This window comes from Amblyomma mixtum, chromosome 1 (genome assembly GCF_055824585.1).
Source record: "Amblyomma mixtum isolate Tamu chromosome 1, ASM5582458v1, whole genome shotgun sequence".
NCBI classification, from domain to species: Eukaryota; Metazoa; Arthropoda; class Arachnida; order Ixodida; family Ixodidae; genus Amblyomma; species Amblyomma mixtum.
Window position 1 is genome coordinate 248,454,931 of NC_143012.1, and position 20,157 is coordinate 248,475,087.

The window sequence follows — 20,157 nt, forward strand, 5'->3', positions numbered from 1 at the left end:
GTTGGAATGTTTCTCAGTACAAACTTCGAGCTTCCTTTAGCCGCGTCGCTGGCTTGCTTCGTATCCGTGCCCTAGAGCTTATGCGGAAAATCATAAATTCTTGCCCGAATAAAAGGGAAAACTTCTTTTAGGTACTACTCTGCCAACTATCTCAACAAAAAGCATTACTCACATTTCTTACTTACTACCCACAGCGGAACAGAGGGAACCAACAAAACAAGCAAGGACACTAGACAATAAGCACGCCACATGCTTCTTGTCTTGTGGCGTCGTTTCTTTCGTACTGTTCCTCTATGGATGGCAGCCAACCAACTTGCCCAGGCGTCAGCTTTTCTGAAGCTCACATCTGTCGCTGACTATTCACGAAAGTGGCACTAATATATATAGGTATGTGTGCCTGCAAGAAGAGGTCTGCACGACAGACCGTAATAGGACTCGATGACACCAGTTCACGCCCACCGACTGTGTCGGGGGGAGAACTTCCTAAAAGACCATTTGTTGGGACAGTCACGAGAAAAGTGATGCGCGGAACTAGGTAGCGATTCGTTCTGTTGCCAGGGCCCCCATTAGTTACTTAAATTTTCATGTCAAATGCGTGCTGGCCGCTTTTTGTCAGTCGCCAGCAGTGTTCTCCTGTCTCCGCGAGAGATTCTTGTTGCGTGTCCCCATGACTGTTTCCGCTGCGAAAGTTGCGAGGATTCTTCTGACAGAGAATGTGTTAGACTTAGCAGAAGCAGTCTGTTGGTAACACACGCTGACTCATTTCATTTAGCTACATGGATACATCGAGGGTTAGCACTGGTCATCGTGTCATCATCAGCTACTGGCTGCAGCTGGGAAGGTTGCTGGCGAACCTCAGGCTGGAAACGCAGTAGTTGATCTCGAATCAGAATCTTGGCCTGAGCCGAGAGCGAAGGGCATAAAAAATTCACATGGTCACCTAATTACCTTATGTGTTGGTAATGCGACAGCATTTGAAGGTGTTGATGCCTTTACCGGAGGTGATGTCATTTCCAGTCTGAAGACGTCACTTCGCTACTGCCAATGGATGAATTTTAGGACCGACGACGAATTTTTTTTCCCAAATAAGTGTTTAAATGCTCTCTTAGTTATAAGTGGAGCACAAGATGCGAAGCAGGCGAATTGTGCTTCTCTTTTTGTGACGTTCGCTGCTCGCGGATGACATCAAAGCTATATGTGTTGGAAAAGGCGCACCTTGGCTTTGTCCGCTGGCTCCGGAGGTGTTGAAACCGCCAATCTTGAGCACCTCGAGCAACTCGTACCGAAAAGACGAGATCTCTTGCTTGATTTCGTTGACGTCATCTTCCGTCACCCCCTGGTTGTCCGCCTTGCGCTGCTCGCTGGTGATGTAGCGCCGTACCAGGTTCCGCATGATGGTCTGCGGGCACGGTTCTCGGTGAGTGGTATTTCACGACAGGAATTGCGCGGACGAAGAGGCACTGGGAAATGTTCGCGGCGGTGAATGATAGGTACGGGACAGTAGATAAGTTAGCCTATCTTCTACGGTTGCAAAGTGGTTAGTGGATTAGCTAGAAATCTATATCTTGGTCTTGGTCCCATCTTGTAAGTGTTGACACTGCCCCCCCCCCCCCATACACACACACACAGACATTTTTGAATTTTTGATAACTAAGCATTTCCCAAGAACCTTACTTCAAAGGGTCATACAGGCTAACTGCAGGCAAAATAAAGCGATTGCACATTCTTACCGACCTAGTGCTAAGACTTCGGCAAAGAGTGAAAAAGCGACCATGTAAACAGGTAACGGATCGTACTCAGAAGAAACTGTATTGAGTTCATCTGGTTAAGTCAGAAGGTAGAACATAAATTTATGAAAAGAGATAACAAAAACGATTGGGGATAATACCCTGACGCCGAGAAAAGAGACCAGTAACAGCTGCAGGCGCATTGATACGCTGTTTTTACACTTGCAGGGTGGCATCAAAGATGTGCTCACCTGGTACTTCATGTCTCGCTCACTGGCTTGCCTGGCTTTTCTCTGTTGGCAGACACACAAAACGTCATGAACAAATGTGCGTCGACAATCTCCGATCTTGGCCACTATGGCACAAGCCGGCGTCCGTACCCTAATTGTCTTGAGGTGTTCCTTCTTGGCCGACCGGGAGTTGCCGCAAAGCTTGCGGTAGCACCATCGGAGGAAGTAACCTACGGTCTTGGGAGTCGGGATCACATTGAAGGGCGGAGGGACCGTGCCGCCGTCCTCGAAGTTGCTCATCCAGAGCTTGCACCGGGCGAATTTCCACTCCACGTCGGCGTGCTCCTGAAATGAGAAGAAGCGAGAGAAATGTCGTGTAGCACCACTCCGCGTGCTTGTACGAGGCCCTCCGTAAGAACATAGCGGCGCCCACCGATATCATCTGGTAGGAGTGGTTCATCATGGCGATGAGAAGATTGAGGAGCACGACCACGTTGATGACGCAGTAGGAGCCAAACATCAGCAGTCCCCAGAAGCGAGTGTAGCTCTGGATCCCCGACAGTTCGAAGTTGTCCAAATCGATCAGACCGAAGCTCGCCCAGAACAGAGTCTGCGATGACTCGAAGAGGCTGCGTAGTGGCAAGAACCAAAAGCGAAAGCATTCTTGTACTGGGCATGCAGTGAATGAGAATGAGGCACGTTTTTTCTACTAGCAGCTGCTGCACGATACGAATGCTTTAGATTCGGTGACAGTACGCTGGCGGTCACTAAAGGCTATCCAGAGTATGGGCTACACATTGTGAAAGTCCGGGCTTTCAATACCTTGATTACGACACTGATGCTGCTTGAGCATGGTTTTACGTTTCAACAAGACCGACGAGGGCTATAGACCTTCTCAATGATGGCTTTTTGGGCGTCGCCATATTGCTCGCTGAGCTGTTGTGCGCACCTGACGTCAACACAGAGGAAGTAGAAGAGGAACCGGTTTGCAACAGCCCAGAGGGGACACGTTTTGGCATCTCCCTCACTCTTCTGAAAAGTCTCTAGGACAAGGACTCGTAGACTTGACACCGGAAAAAACCCTGTGCTGACTTGCAAATGAATTTTATCGACATCCCGGAAGCATGTAGTGAGAAGCGCGCGCACAAAATACAAGCAAAAGTGAAACATTCATGATCAAATGCAAAAACCCTACCTTATCTCAAAGATGCAATACTGAAACATGGTGCTCGTTTTTTTTTTTTCGGATCAGGTGCCACGATCACGAAGCACGTTCACACTTGTGTTGTGCGAGCACCGTTCATAACATGCCACCATGCAGTCAATTAAATTAATTTGCTTGCTAGCGCTGTGTCGATCCCTCTGTCACGTCAATTCCATCACGAGCTATAGAACCTCGTCCGTGCGTACAAAAACTTGGCGAAATAATCAGCCCTGCTGAATTTTAACGTTATCCTTATTTTTCATCGCATCCTAGACGCAGTTGTACAGTTGTACTGTGGTTTAGTGAATACATGGCTGTACTGTTTGGCTGGGCAGGATGAGCTACCTTAAGAAGACAACCAGTGTTGCTCGGCTAGACAAGAGAAGATTGGGCGCACTGACTTTGCGAATCGCCTCCAGGTGAAGCAGACGCTGTGGTCGCTCTTGAGGGGCGCACCGCCGGAAGCGGCGCCGCCTCCCGCCGCGTAGCCGCCGGCGTCGCGGTTGAGTTTGTGGCAGAGCTGGCGCTCGCTGTCCGCGTAGTACCAGAGGAGCTGGTTCATGCCGCACGCGAAGGCGAACAGCACCAGGGTGTACACGAAGAAGAACTTGACGATGTCGATGACCATGCGGCCCAGGGAGATCTGCAGGGGTCCCAGGTGAGGGTTCACCGAGAAGATGTACACCAGTTTCAAGGAGCTGCGAAGCGGGGCAAGAGGGGGACGAGGGACGGTTAAGCACCCGCTGTGTGAAGAATCAAAGACGGAAAGAAATGCAATCAAAATCAGAAGCAAAAGTAAGCGAGTTCTTGATTTGAGAAAAAATATTGCTGAAAAAAAGAGAAACAACGAGGGACGTTCACGAAATTTTGATTTTTGAATGCATTCATAGTAACCTAATAGGAGTAAATCTTGTTAACGTCCTTAAAGGAGCGCACAGCTAATGATTTGACGAAACAAGTCGCAGTGGAAAACGAGAGCGAAAAGCAGACGTGACTCGAAAACGTGACTGCTTAGGGGCCACGAGGAAGAAATTTTTTTTTTTTTTATTCGAGCTGTTTGCCATCAGGCATAATGAAAAAGGAAAGAAAGTTATAAAAAGGAGTGCAAACAAACCTCGCTTAAAAAGCGGCACAAGTTCGTGATATAGCGATTATCTAGAGTCCACTTGGTATAGTCGTCTGCAACGTCACATCGCAGGCCAACCTTTCTTAATAAACGTCGTCTCACGGAAGCTGTAGCCGGGCAAGTCCACAGCAAGTGTTTTTCATCACACAGGTCGGGCGCAGCACCACAATGGGGACACTTGTCTGTCACTTCGTAACGTTTGTCACGCCACCGATGACGCACACAAGGAGTCAGAGCCGCTCCTGCCCGAATCCGGCGCACAGATACCTCCTCCTCCCGAGTGAGACTCCGGGGGAGAGGGTACGAACACGGAGGACGTGGAAGAAATGGCGACGCGCTGCTAGATTACGAGATGCGGTGGAATCGCCCTTTATATTAGACAATTCCTACTTTGCAAAATGAGTTTAGCAGAGACTGAGGCAGAAAACGAGAAACACCTAAAAGGCTTCAAAAAGCGCCCGAGCCTTTTATTTCGACTTATTTTACATTTGTTTCCGGCCCTTCTCGGAAGTCTCGGCGTTGCTTCTCGTAATTGGATTGAACATCTATTGCCTCCGCAATGAATATGGCATACGAAGGTAAGGATGTACAAAGGCAATAAGCTCTCAAGGTAGCGAAGTGAACGGTTCTCAATCTCGGCGTGCCTTCGGAGCTGCTATCGCCGTAGGCCATAAGAAGCGTACTTCTCCCGAGCAATATGTTTCTCGCGGCCTGTACATGTGCGTCTAAGAATAGAAGTCATGCCTGAAGATATTGGCTGTGGCGAAAAGGCCTTCGGCGATCAGGATTGGGTCCCAGGCATCCCATTTTTCTCGGGGAAGGTACGCGGTCCCAGTGTTCTGAGCAATCTCTTTTTGAACCTACGGGAAGAAAAAAAGAAAGAATGGGGGGCCGAGAAGGAGCAAGAAATGACGAGGTTAACATATCAAGCATCGATTCCTTGCAGAAGAATCAATATGATGCAAAGAGTTAGAAAGATGAGGGCCTCACCTGTAGATACGCTATCACTCTTAAAGCCACTGTGGCCACGTACAAAGAATTTGTTATAAAATCTATGATGTTCCACATGTCACCGACGTATTCTATCAGACCCAGGTCCCATAGCTGCTTCATTTCACTCCATATTAAACCTGGAAAGAAACAGAATGAAACAAGATTAAAGAAAGAACCGAGCTCTGAGGTAATGAATTGGAACCGGAAAAGCTGGTTTGACTTCTGTAGGAATTGTTACAGATACTTTTATGTAACAAACATTTCATCCAGATGCTCCACCATAAAGTTCTTGCTTAATTATTTGTACAGCACGTTAAGCAGCAGATATGGATGTTCGTGGCATATACGCTAATGTTCGGAAGAAAAAAACTACGTCGCTACTACGCGAGCAGGCTGTTTATCCGCTTGAGCACTTTTAGCAGCATGTGGCTCCGTCGACTGCCCGGGCACAGCCAAGGGGGCAGTTAGGTCGAATGCTACTTTCTTACGCTAGCGATACTCCCGAGCAAACGTTGCGTTCACCTGGCGACAAGGTTCGGTCTTACCGCCAAGCCTAGTGGCTTCGCGTTCCGCCTCGCATACGGCTTGATTTTGCCGCGGCCGAAGCTTCTTCCCATGCTCATGAGGGGCGCTCTGAATCTCTGAATCAGCCGCAGTCAGCAGCCGAGATTCAGCAGCCGCAGTCAGCAGCAGCCGAGCAGCCGAGATATATATATATATATATATATATATATATATATATATATATATATATATATATATATATATCGAAAGGTTTTTCAGCAATACCCGAACCGACATAATGCAGCCGTATTTTGCTCAGATAAGCCATGAAAGGAGCCTTTTTATTCTCTGCATTCAGGGCTGTTTCAGCGTTAATTAATTTTGAGCACTACCTTTGGCGGAGATGCTATGCGGTAATATTATTATTTTGGAATTGCATACAGGCACGTGTATGCTGTCTCGTTGCCACGGTGGCTTAGTGGCTATGGTGCTCGGCTGCTGACTCGAAAGACGCGGGTTCAATCCCGGCCGCTGCGGTCGAATTTCGATGGAGGCGAAATTCTAGAGGTCCGTGTACTGTGCGATATCAGTGCACGTTGAAGAAGCCCAGGTGGTCGAAATTTCCGGAGCCCTTCACTACGGTGTTCCTCATAGCCTCAGTTGCTTTGCGACGTTAAACCCCCATAAACCAAACCTGAGTTGTCTCTCTGCCGATCACGAGAAAGCTGCTGTGAGGACCGCATCAACCCAATTAATTAAAATGCTAATTTTCTTGAAACTAGTATAACCATGAAGATGCTTTCGGCATGCCCCTATATGTACAAAGTCGAGTATGTTCAATTTGCATGAAATGACCAGTGTGGCTGCTTTTTCTTGAGCTTTTATACCGGTACCAGTCAGGGCCAGCTTGTCCAAACGAACAATATCCTTCAAGGTTACAATTAGAGATTACCGTAGGCTTTTTTATAAACCCGAAACTACTAACAATTAGGCCACCAATTTAGATCGTATTTCATAATGTAACGTAGCCAGCTGCAACATCTTACACCGCTATCTTGATGTTTTAGATCTAGGACCGACCAAGGTAACCTTGCCACCATTTCTAGCGCACTAGGTTAAAATTCTAGCCAACTGTCGGCGTGGCTACAGAGGCAGCCGCTTTCAGAAAAAAAAAAATCCTTCGCTTAGCTAGTCTTCTAACATTTCACGAATAATTTTAATAGAAGACCAGCTAGACAAGAACTGAACTGAAAACAATTCATAGAGCGTACAGGTTCGTGCTCACCTATCACCCAAGCCAGGATGATCCATTCTACAATGCTTGGGGTCGCTCCTCTCTTGGTGGTAATGTCACTACGCACTTTGAGCTTCATCTCGTCTGTGCCGAACCACTCCACCACCACGGTCTCGATACGTTGCGACGCCAGCATCAGCAAAACTGAACGTGACAAAAAAAACGGAGAGAGAGCGGTCAGCTTGGAGAAAATGAGCTCTCTTTTTCTCGGCATGGGCGCAGAGTTTCGCTTGTGCACGTCGGAAAGACACCGAACCTAATAGCTCCCCTGTGTTTTTTTTTTGCTAGGAGAAAAAATAGAGAACAAAGAGAGAGAGGTGGGAAGCTACCTGAAGAAATTGTGATTTCATGCAATACAGATCGGGATGGCAGTCGACAGCACCGATGAGATGGACTGATGCGATATTGACAGACGCGGAGATCCCAACCTTTGCAGCGAAGGCAGCATGCGAAGTTTGTGCTGCTTGGAACAATGCACGCACTGGTGCCGTTATTGTGCAATAGTAATGGCGTGAAAGCGGTATCACATGAAAGCTATCTGAAAAACATTCCGATTTCAATTGATTGTTTCCAAGTGAAAAAAAGCTGTATGATGCGATAACCTTATACAGTTTGTCATATAATTATGATACAAATGTTAAATAAATGGCATTCATTCTTAGAAAATCATACATTCACACAAATGGCCCACAATATCATACATATTGTATTACTTTCGCATGAGTGCAACATACAATTTTTTCAGTAAGGTGGATCAAGATCTTTAAACGTAGTTAACGTTTCCAATACCCTGATATTTAAGATAAAAATTTGACTCGAAGCGCTGAAACAGGAAAACTGGGAAGTTGGAAGCTACCTTTCATATATGTATGAGGAGTATTTTTACGTGTCGAACTGTCTGAAGGCAGGTAACATCATCGAAGATGTCATTTTTGTCTTTGCGCACATGCTTACACAACGAATTTTATTTTCAATGCCCCATGCAAATACAACCTTGCTTCGCCAACAGTTTAAGTAATATAAACTTCACTTCAAATTAGGAAAATGATGAAACTAAGGTAGAGCAGCACCTCTAAAGGTATCTTGAAGCCCAAATTTTCTCTTACGCAACGCTTAGCATGCTTTGGCTTTACAGAGGCTTCCAAAACAATGCCAGGATTGTTTGCCCCTCCCTCCCCCCATTGCAACCTACTGTTCCACTCCCAGAGGCATCCTGATCAGTGTAGCTGTTTGGGCGAGTTTGTATTTCATGATAAATTCTGTAGCTAAGATGCGAGGTTCACAAAACTTGTGCTGATCCCCGTCTTCGTTCTTGTCTCTAAGCGCTACGGTATTCATCCAGAGCCATGTCCACAGAAGGCATAGTCTCGAAAACGCTTTCTTTCTGAGCCAAATGTTCCTTGCGACCTAGGTCCAGATAGACCTAGATAGGCCTAGGACGTATAGACATAGACCTAGGGCAATAGTCTCTTGAATTTTGTCGGCGGGAGAACACGTTAGTATTGAAAAAAAAAGAAAATTGAGTATTAGCGTGACGAAGAGTGGAGCACCAAATAGAAAAGTGCTCACAGAGGAAGGTAACGTAGGAGGCCGAGTGGCAGATGAACTTAATGAAGGGCTTGCGCAGCGTTCGGCCGAAGTTCGAGTGAGGCGCCACAATGTAGGCCACCGAGTAGACGGGAAAGAGCAGGCCGATCTTGAGGATCTGCAGAGACTGGAGGATGATGTTCTTGCGCCGGAAGCCCGGCAGACCCTCGTACCAGATGGACGCCAGCAGCTGCTGCACGTTCGGGTGCGCGCAGAACTGTGGAGGAGAAAGTGGGGGGCGAAATCGATAAACGAGGCGCAGTGAAGCGGTTTCAAACCGTCTAAAACTGCGAGCTTAAACCGTGGAAAACTTGTGCATTACTTTATTATCGAAGCAGCTGGCGCTGAAGATTCGCTTTTCAAGCTCTTCAGCTATGCTTGTCTTTTTTTCTTAACTGAAGTAGAAAATAATAAGATATAAAAGTAAAATTAAACCTTTGTTATCTATTATTTTGCTGGTGTGCCGCTTTTTCATGGATCGAAACTTTCACTGCCGCGAAGCTAAACCGAGTACGACGGGTTTTATTGAACACTGCGCTATAGCGATGAAATTCTCCCGATAACGTTCTTACGAATCCGTCTCTGTCGAAGCATGCCAGGAATGCGGCGGTTTATGCTTGCATTTTACGAGTTAGCCCCTACGCTTGAGTTGCGAACAGCCCAACACTTTGCAGTGTTTGAGTTACCCGAAAAGCTGACAGCGGAGCGAGAGAACGAAAAGGATTACGTGGTGCTTTATCTTGATTGGCTATAACGAAGAGCGTCGTTCCGTGCGTCTCCCTTCTTCTTTGCTTATAAAAAAGAAGAATGAATCTGCGATCCGCGAGGATGACGGCGTTGTGGGATGAAACGCAATAGGCCTTTCCTTTGCTCCATGATTTGTCACACACAAAAAAGAAATCGTATCAGTACCATCACTTCAAATAGTGAATAATTCTTGAGGAATATACGAGCGCGCCTATAAATTGCATTGCCAGTTTCCTTTATTGCATTACGGCGAGTTCGCTTGTTCGTTGTAAGCTCTAGGTTTTGCGAGGCTTCACATAATGCTCCGACGTCAAGAAGACCCGACGACGCTAGCGCTCGAAGCATGCTGGATGAGCGAAATGGGAAGCTTCGAACCAAAGTCAGAGGAAAATCACGTCTATCGCGATGACAATGCCATCTTAGCAAGAGACCTGTCGCAACGAGACAAATGAGCAGTGCCACAGCATAACGGCTCACCAATTTGGCGTGATCTGAGGAGGCTCGCAGTTGTGCGCTTATAGCTGCCCTACCCTGAAGACGCTACAGGGCTTATGTACCTAAAAACAGGAATTGTCTGCTAAGACTGATTACCATATGGGGCGTTGATTGCGACATGAATTCTAAGATTCCGTGGACTGCGAATGATTCGAAATGCATAAATGCATTGTAGGGCTTGCCACCAACACATATCCTACGCGGCAGCACTTTTGCGTCCGCACTGTCAGAACTGACCTGGTTAACAGTCCTGGTCCGAGCTTACCTGGGTTACCATAAACAACACTCCAATCTTTATACGCGTACATGATCATGCATGACGTACACCGCATACGTGGCTGGTTAGACAAGAGGCTAGAGTTCTATCAAGGTTGTCTCCTCTGAGAAAAGCAGAAGAAGGAATGGGCTAACCCTACACAAATCGCGAGGGCAATTTGTGGGGATTCATTTTACAGCAGTCACATTCTGGAGAATGTCGCAGGTGTATCTGTTCATTATTCTTCCTATCGAGGAGTAGACGTGTCTATGAGCCACAGGCGTTCGCGACTCGCCTTTTTCTGCTTGAAGCGGATGGCCATTTTGAGGCGGCTGAGGTGCATGCGGTCTCCGTGCTCGAAGGCTGGCCCCGTCGGATCGTAGTTGAGCAGCACCTCCAGCTCGTACGAGGTGCGCGTGTGGTCCAGCAGCGCCGTTGCGAAGTCCTGGCACTTGCGCCGAAGTTCCTGCGTTCGTTCGGGCAACGAGGTGATTGTACTACGTCGAAGGCTGAGAGGCATTGCAAAAGGACCGCATAGCCATGCGTTAAGCTGGTCAGCTTTGCTGCAGGGAAACAGTAAGTAGATGAGCCTCTATGGAGACCCGACTAACCGAAATAGTTGAAATCATTGCTGTGAAAAATGTGTGGAATCCATGAACGCGGCAGGCACTTACTGATGAGAATTTTCTAACGCCTAGTTTAATGTAAATATACCGGTTTAAATCAGTGGCATATTAAAGCATACAGAACAATATATGACTTCCAAATACTAGAAAACATAATACCACGTCTGCTAAATGCCCTTTCGTTTAACAATATTGATCATCTCATACAAGAACCCGTTGGATTATTTTTTATTAACTGACTCTCTATTAAGGCGAAAGCCTTTAATGTCTCATCGTTGTAAGCAGCAGTTGTCGACAGAAATGTCACGCTTTTCAGTTGGTCGAAACGGTCGTGACGTCACAGTGCGCCAATTTCAAACGGGGCCAATTGTACTTTGGCTAGTAACCATGCAACCAATTGAAGGGATCATATAGTGATGCTCCAAGTAAGTGGGACTGAGTTAATTGCTTAATTACCTAATTAGCCAAATTAACTTTTCTAGTCAGGCCATATAAATAAACAAAACCGAGTAGGAAATTGTTCGAGCTCGGGAATCGAACCCCGGTCTTCAGAGTGCGAGACGAGCATGCTATCCACTCCGCCATGCCAGCTCGATGGTTTGGAATGAACAAAGGCGCGTCTAGTGAATACCATGTCTTCGCTCACTGCCATCCTCCTCCCTTCCCTTCCGGCGAGATTTAGGTGTCCACCGAGATATGAGGGACAGATACATTTCCTTTCCTCAAAAACCAATTTACCGACGAGCGAGGCGTAGAACCGAATAGGCGATGGGTTCTATGGACTCCCTGGCAGCGTTGCAAGACGCTGTCGCGTTCCACTCTTAGAGGCGAAGCTTAACATCTTAACCACACATCAGTGACCGCACTTCAGGCCAAAAAAGTGCACCCCTCTACCCCCTGAATTTTGACGGTTGCCCACCGAGATATGTGAGAGTTACTGCGTAATTTCCTTTCCTCAAATACAATTTTAATTTTCTTCATTACGGGCCATCTTTGCCTTTCTTCTTTCACTCCCACTTCCTCCCTTCCTCTGCGGTGCGGTTCAGGTGTCCACCGAGATGACAGAGAATTACTGCGCCATTTCCTTTCCTCAAAAACCGTTGCGGTTCGAACGCCAAGGCATCGCGCCGAACGGTGGTGGCGTTCCGTGGACTCCCTGGCAGCGCTACAACAAGCTGTCGCATTCCACTCCTAAAGGCGAAGCTTAAGCGTAATTAATTAGCAGTTAATTAGTATTCAGGCATTAATAAGTAATTAGTCCTCAAGTAATAATTCGTCAAGTAGTAATTAGTCCTCACTTACATGTAACGCCACCAGTGCCACAGAAGCAGTCAAACTGGTGCGGAAAACGCTTTCGCCTCTACGCACTTTATACAGTCAAAGTACCCCCTGAATTTTTTTGCGTTTAAAATCAAATTAACTGTATTGTTCGCTTCTCCGCCTCAGGTATGACATTTTATTTTTATTTCAGAAAGCAGCTGTCAAGACCCCGTCTAATATTGTTTAATAAATATGTATTGCAAGTTGTCTGACCCGCTTCTTTCCTGTCAAAGTTAGCGCTTGGGTGTTCATGTCCGAGTCAACCTCTCCAAGAGGCAGCTTCTGCTGTGGGCACCCTGTCAACATGTACATTTTGGAGGTGAAATGAGCTTATTAATATTATTATTCTATGAGGAAAAGAAACCAGCAACGCCGGGCTGCACATAGGCGTCCTCATTTTAGGCAAGTTAGAGAGAGAGAGAGAGAGAGAGAGAGTGCATATGGCTCTTGATAATCACAAAGTGAACAGGGGAGTGGAAAGCCTCACGGGGCTTGCTAACGTTTCGACAAGAGTGATATTATCAAGGCTGACGTTTCGACAAGAGGACACAACCTCTTGTCGAAACGTTGGCAAGCCCCGTGAGGCTTTCCACTCCCCTGTTTACTTTGTGATTTCAGACAGAGAGAGAGAGAGAGACACTGCACGCACCAGGTACTCGCTCTTGAACTCGTGCTCCAGGTAGGCGAGGCGGCGCAGCTCTCCGCTCAGCTCGAAGGCCGTGAGGATGGGGTCCTTGCTGGAGAGCGCGATGAGCGAGGGCGACGCCAGCGCCCGGTAGGAGTCGATGCGCGACCGCGAGTGGCGCAGCGAGTCCTCGGAGCGGGCGCGCACGCAGTCGGCGCAGCTGCAGCGCACGCCGTGCGGCGCCGGGAAGCTGTAGCCGCGGTCCAGCAGGATCTTGAGGATCTCGTAGTTGTCCCGGTGCGCCGCCAGGATCAGCGGCGTCATGTCCGGCGTGAAGGCGGCCGTCTCGTGGTCGATGTCCTCCCAGCTCTGCGGAAGCAAGCCTCTAACTTAGACGCTCGGAGATCTTGCGTCACCCGTGGTACAGAAGACGTCGCCACACAAAGTACAAGAGGCTAACTGTGGACGGCTAGTTTCGAACAAGTGTTTATGCTTTGTGGTTCTGTGTTCACGCCTTTTCTGTTGAAGGTCAGTTGGTAAGTGTCACACAAACACGCTCATACGTGTTCATTACTGGACGATGATAGTCTTCGCCGAAATTACGCGGGCCAGACAGTGCCAAGAAGAGTGACACAATTGAGAGTACAATAATTTAGATAGTGACAAAGAAAGAAAACGAGCACTAAGAAGAGAACCGAAGTTCCATCATCGAAGCAGTAGGGGTGCATACCGCCGCAGTACTGCTCTTCCGCCATATAGTATCTACAGCGAAATCGAGCGAAATTATTACGTACACAGCTTTGTTAGCAATCTGTTTGATCGCGCCATCAGCAATAGGAGATCGAAGCGCCAATCTGTCCCAAGGTGCCGCGATAGTCTTTATCACGCGTCTGGACAGCCGCCAGACGTTTTTCTTCGGCTCTCTTCACTAGGCCAACGCCTCACAGGTTATCGCGGTTAGGTTAGCGATCGTCGTCGCAAACACCTAAGCCAATAGGATCACAGCAAGAACTTCCGCTGTACGAACATGGCGGAGAGTCTGATCACGTGCGTATTTTGTGTCTTAATGAGACAGCACTAGCGTTCACGTCAGCAGCAGTATGCGCCGTCCGATGTCACGAAATTCGCTGATTGGTCGAGAGAGGTCACTTAGCCATGTGACGCGATCAAAAACTGCCGAACGTGGCAGATGACAATGAAATTGTTAATTTATCGAGAGAAGTTACGTGACTTTGTGACACCATCCCAACATGCTCACCGGATTTTAAGCAACTTACTTTCTAGATTTCTAGATAGCTTCCTAGATAGCATTAGCCATAGCCCAATAAAAAAAAGTGATATAAGTAAATCTCAGCACCGTCACAACATAGTCGATACCTGCGCAGCCAGCAGACGAATATGGCGGTCGATGAAGCGACAGTTGTAAAGAAACCGACGCAAAACACATAGATGTTGCAACAGAAGCCGCGACCAATGTGAAGTCGACGATGGCGGTCGATGAAGCGACAGTTGTAAAGAAACCGACGCAAAACACATAGATGTTGCAACAGAAGCCGCGACCAATGTGAAGTGTAATTCTGCCGAATTTCTCCCTTAAAGTGACTTAAGTGTACCCATAGTTTTTTTTGACAAAGACTGCAGGTGCTTGCTGAAACAAGTGAAACATGTTCGCAATCAAATTGAAAGAAGTCTTTACACTGGGTGTTTACGTCTACCTGCCTGGCTACTCTCAGTCTGATGGAGGAGAAGTTCTGGTTTTACATCGGTGAGAATGAACCGACCCTATACCCTAGCTGGTTAGAACATCTTGATACGGGCTGTCGGAGCATTGCCCACATCAGTAATATATTGTTTGCTTCGGCTGCTTTTCTTGGCCTTTGGATCTCAGGCCTCTGAATGATGCACCTGCTGCTACCTCTGGACACGGAGGAGGCGGTCGCCTCTGGAACTGTAACCTTAGTTAGGTTGGTCGCCACTGTAACGACCATTTGTCAAGTGTAACCATTTCTTCAAATGCCCTTTTGGCAAATGAAATAGAACTACTATGGCAGAAACAGTAACGAAATGGTTTGGTTTGGTTTGTGGGGGTTTAATGTCCCAAAGCGACTCAGGCTACAAGGGATGTCGTAGTGAAGGGCTCCGGAAATTTCGACCACCTGGGGTTCTTTAACATGCCCTGACATCGCACAGTACACGGGCCTCTAGAATTTTGTCTCTATCGAAATTCGACCGCCACGGCCGGGATCGAACCCACGTCTTTCGGGTCAACTGCAGAGCGCCGTAAACCCTGTGCTACTTACGCGGCTAGTAACGAAATGACCGGCAAGGAAAATTGAAATCAGGAAGCAGAAAGCGGAATCTTGAACTGACTGTCTGACTACGGTAATGGTTTGGAATAGTCGATGGAAAAAGTTATTAAGGGCCCCTCTCGTGTCTTCGCCCACCAGCCTTGGGCAACCCTACGTCACGGCCTGTCGTTGTCAATTTAGGCCTGGTTTTTTCGGGCATACTCTTATTTTCCGCGTTATACGACTGCTCGCTACTTCCTCTCAGCGAACAGTCCGAGGAAGTTCTGCTGAAAAAGCCCATATGGCTGTCGCTTCGATACCATAGTACTGTGTATGTTTTACCATCGCGTTCTGGTGTATAGCGCAAGGAATAATTCTTACTAGTCATTACGCCGATTGACTTACAGGCATGCGCCTCTGGTATTGCATTTTAAGCTGAACTGCGAAAAACAGCACTACGATGCCTTTTCCTCTTTAATGCGTTTGGACAGGACAATTTTTCTGGCTTTTGCAATCGGTGATTAAGTAAAAAGGCTCCTCTAACACTTGTGAGGAGCGCGCATGGACTGCTATTGTCTGCCGATGACATCACGGTCACGTGAACAGGGGTGGCCACGTGACGTTTTGCGTCACGCTGGACGCAGATGACGATGTTCAAGCTACAAGTGAGCCAGCTATTAACAGCTTCGCTTTAAAACGCAGTTAGCGAACTTTCATGGCTGTCCAGAACGCTACAATAAAACGTATGCTGTCTATATGAACGCCCTTTTGTCTCACGCACACAAACAATAAACCTCATGATTTCCGTGTATTTGTGCAATGGAAGCGCTGCTTATGTGGAAATTTGAGCGCGTCGATGCAGTCAGTCAGTTATGTTCGTTTCATTGCGAAGCGTCAGTACAGATTTTCATCATGACCATCTAAACTCTGCACCTGGGCAAGAACTTGCAAGTTTAGAAAGACACCGGTAGATGGAATGCAGTGCAAACTTGTCAAGAAGACTTACACAAGCGCTGGCACAAGCAAGCGAAGACAGGGCGCAGCTGAAAAGTTGGATGCGTCCGCTGCGTCGACGGGAAGAATGAATAGAGAGAGTAAGAGAAGGAAAGGGAGTTGAAGAATGAGCCTGCTTATAAATTTCCCCGGCCAGCAGAGTGCTTTACAGGGCAAACTTCGGGTGGTGATTAAAAAGAGACGGGGGGAGCACAGCAAAAGAGGCCTGGCTACGCATGGTTCACGACTAAAGGTCAGCAGCGGAGTGTAATTAGAGAACCGTTCTTTGTGCCGGCACGATTGAGAATGGCTGGCACAGCACATTCCTCGTTTTTATTCCCTTTCGCTCTCGCTTCATCCCCATCCAACCCTGCATAGTTCGTCCGAGCGCGTTCCTCTCGCATATCGACGCCATTACAGTCAATATATCCTCCGACGAGTGTGCTTATGAATTGAAAACAGCGCGTCCGTGGTGCAAAAAGCGCTTCGCTCAGCCGCTCCCGACAGATCGGAGGAGAAAGACAGCCGACCGTGTTGTCGATCGCCGCGGGCAGAGAAGATGGGGAGAGAAGGGGACAGAGTGAGGCGGGGGGATACAGCGGCCGACCGACAAAAGCATCTGCAGAGGACAGCCGCGTTCGCGCTGCAGAAGTCGGCACAGCGGGACGAGGGGCAGCATAATGAGCTCTATTGTTGTCAGGCGTGGTTGGACGCCTTTCTTCTGCAGCCCGAGCACCAGACGAGGACGAGACGTGGTCATCTCGCGGCGTCAGCCAGTGTCTGTAGTGCTCGCGAGAACCACGCGTCCTATCCTATTAACGTACATCCTTGAGGGCCCTGGTACATGACACATACGCTGCTAGGCTAAGGGTGCCCCACGGAATAGAGCTCTGCGAAGCCGAAGAAGGGAGCTCTGACGGCACTTATTGGGTTTGAGGTGCTGTGTTTCTGTGTTATGTGTTTTACGTTGCAGCGTGGCTGCACAGGCGAAAGCATTGTCGGCGATATGGAGTAAATATATTATGTTGATCCGTAAAGGATCGCTGGCGATATAGTCGAGCGATATCTGGATGGAACTAGGTGTCGCAACATTTTTAGTGCTTTGAATGTGTGCGCGACTTGCGAATATTCTATGAAGAGGCTTTTTTCACGGATATGTTCGCGCTTCTGAGTTTGTAATTCGTTGCAAGCTCATTTTACATTCGAGGCCTTGTTAACCGAATGAGCTGAAACAGGGCAAAGATTGCAAATGTTCAGAAAAGTGTCACTCGCGTTCTTTAGAGATGTGAGCACAGTCCTGCATGCATTCCATTGTTGACATACTGTTCCCATGTCGGTTAATTAATCACCATTTATGTACCCCGAGGAGGAAGAAAATAAAAAAGATGCATGGCGCTGGTAACAGGTGTCCATGCATTTGCAGTATGTGATGTGTAATGCGCGATGCACGCAACAGGCATGGCGCTCGCGGAAGGATAAGGCGGCATACTCTTCAGACGCTGAGAAACAGTCTGTCTCAAACCAAGAGGCCTGCATGAGGTGCACCGACGCACCGTGGAGCCAGTGCTCTAGACATTGGTGTGGACGTCTCTACACCCTGTGTCGAAAGTTTAAAGCCCACATGGTTTGCTTCCTAGCCACACCGTGTGGCTCGCAATGCATCCTCAGCGTTCCAGATCTCCTGAAGGTAAAAAACAATTTTGATCTTGGCCCCTCCGCCGGGTAGGACTTTCAAGAATGCTTCAGAAAACCCACTACACGGCTTAGAAGCGAAAACTCCCTGGGCTCTAAACTTCTGTCAAGGGCTGTACATGCTACTCGTTGTATTGGTAATATCTTCGACCCGAAGTGTGCCGAACTGCTCACCTTAGCTAACAGACTTCCTGGAACACCTGCTGCTTATACTCATGCCCATCGGGACCCGTGAAAAGGCTTAATGTATTGCACGGCAGTTGGCGTATTTTTAGGAAAAAGGATTTAAGGCATCATTAGTTCAAGGCCCACGCGAACAGCGTGATAAAATAAGGCAAAGCAACCCGCTTGCATTTCACTAGATAAAAAAACGGTTAGGTTTGGTTTGGTTTAAAGCGACTGAGGCTATGAGGGATGCCGTAGTGAAGGGCTCCGGAAATTTCGACCACTTGGGGTTCTTTAACCTGCACTGGCATCGCACAGTACACGGGCGTCTATAATTTCGCCTCCATCGAAATTCGACCGCCGCGGCCGGGATCGAACCCGCGTCTTTAAGGTCAGCAGCCGAACTCCATAACCACTGAGCCACCGCGGCTGCCGCAAAAAGGGGTAGAAACTTTGCGTTTTGTTACAGTATCGACTATAATCGAGACGAGCGTTGGGTTACATTGTCGTGCGTATCCTGTTGCTAAGTGAACAGGGCAGTCATATTCTGGCAAGGTTGAGAAACTTTACAGACCTTTATCTGCACTGAAACTCGCATCATGTTGACGCAACTCATGGAAGCTTCGTTGCTTAAACTGGCATCGTTTGATGCAACTCAAGGCGCTTTGTTGCTGAATAGCTTTGGAAACGGGATGAGGTATCCAGGTTAGCGATGACAAGATCATTCGAAGGCACCCGTGCATGCGTTTAATCAGGCACCGCACTAGTGAATATTTATTAATCCGCCAGCATTGTTCGGCTTCGAACGGCTTCATTAAAGCTGACTAAGACGTGACCAGCGCTTCTATATCGCCTGCTGACAAGAACAACAAAGTACAGAGCTCAATAAGGCGAAAAGAACAAAGCAAATCCCGCGATTTTCTCAGAACACACGTGCTCCCAACACACCACATTCGTAGTCTGCTCTAATCAGTGGGCACTGCTCTTTTGCTTTGTTTAAACATGACTTACAGGCAAGCTAACGGGTTGAGAACAGCACCTATATGGCTGTCACAGAAAGTAAGTGTTACTAATACAGATAAATTGTAGGCCTTCGTCTTTCACTCCCTCTTTTATCCCTTCCCTTACAGCATGGTTCGGGAGTCCACCGAGATATGTGAGACAGTTAGTGCGTCGTTTCCTTTCCTCAAAAAATAAGAACAATACAAAAAGTCTGGCTATTTTATAGTCCACAAAAATCCGTTCAGGTTTCAGCCAGATCAGTAGCGCGGGCTGATAACTTAAGCGCTGGTGGTAACATATTGCATTGACAGTAAAGCGAAATTAAATAAGTTTTAAAACAGATTATTCCTAAATTCATTGATTTCGAGAAGTGTTAACTCACTTTTTATAGGTATCCCGCCACAAATAGCGAGTGACAATGAAATTGTTACACTTTGTGTGTGGTAGTTCCTCGGAGCATAGTGCTGCTATCTGTTGAGCGAATGCAGAGTGCTCTGCCAACGAGTTTGGACAACGCTTGAAAGATGGCATAGAGTAAGTGCGTAGGTGTAATCCAGAGTATCGTCTACTTTTTCACCCACTTTCTAGGCTGCATTTCAGTGCCTCACTTCTGCGTCTGCACTCACATGGACAGCCCTCCAATTCAAAGAAAGCTCAGCTGGACCATCCATAATAACAAAAGAGGCCATTCATAAGGTAATAGGCACCATCCATAACAACCACAGAGACCATTACAAGTCATTATAACAATAGGAGATATTCATAAAAAACAACAGAGACCGTCCATGTCTTTCATGGCCACGCAGAGGGTACACTATGTGTACATAACATCGCAGGTAGGAGGATAGGTTATCCAGGCTTGCAAGAATATTAAGACGAAGTAGAAGGAGGCAATCTCGGAGGGATAATCAGGATTGTATAGGTAACACTTGGGACTGTACTTCCTCAGTGTTTTTTTAAAGCGATGTTTACTGCGTCAGGGCATATGGTGGGTAAGTATTGATGGTTGAAAGAGGAACCAAGGACCCAGCTCTTAGCGTATGCATCTCGACCTTTTTCCAATTATTACATCTTTACGCTCCTCCTGTATAGACGCATATAGCACTGCGTGAGTCAGTGTAAAGGGCGAGTTAAAGGAACGACACCCCTTCAAGTTAGTGGGCTGCGGTCTTATTCACTGTCTGGTTTTGTTCCCTGGCGGCTTATTTCCTTTAGCTCTTTACAGAACATGAGCATTTGTTTTAAGCCCTTCTGAATGTTCCTTTTTCTGGCTTCGATCTTCA

The 20,157-nt window shown here is 47.4% G+C and overlaps 1 protein-coding gene across 1 annotated transcript in view; it reads right to left on the reverse strand.

The window, feature by feature from the left end:
- Window positions 1-20,157, reverse strand: part of LOC149371446 (transient receptor potential-gamma protein-like) — a 61,608-nt gene that overhangs the window by 11,580 nt on the left and 29,871 nt on the right. Inside the window, exons 4-14 of the mRNA XM_089565679.1 lie at window positions 12,759-13,103; window positions 10,459-10,629; window positions 8,648-8,882; window positions 7,070-7,222; window positions 5,278-5,417; window positions 5,032-5,147; window positions 3,563-3,859; window positions 2,391-2,586; window positions 2,108-2,302; window positions 1,979-2,020; window positions 1,216-1,399 (exon numbers count right to left, since the gene is read on the reverse strand). Coding sequence (XP_089421805.1) covers window positions 1,216-1,399; window positions 1,979-2,020; window positions 2,108-2,302; window positions 2,391-2,586; window positions 3,563-3,859; window positions 5,032-5,147; window positions 5,278-5,417; window positions 7,070-7,222; window positions 8,648-8,882; window positions 10,459-10,629; window positions 12,759-13,103 — 2,074 coding nt within the window. The remainder of the gene's footprint in view (window positions 1-1,215; window positions 1,400-1,978; window positions 2,021-2,107; window positions 2,303-2,390; window positions 2,587-3,562; window positions 3,860-5,031; window positions 5,148-5,277; window positions 5,418-7,069; window positions 7,223-8,647; window positions 8,883-10,458; window positions 10,630-12,758; window positions 13,104-20,157) is intronic.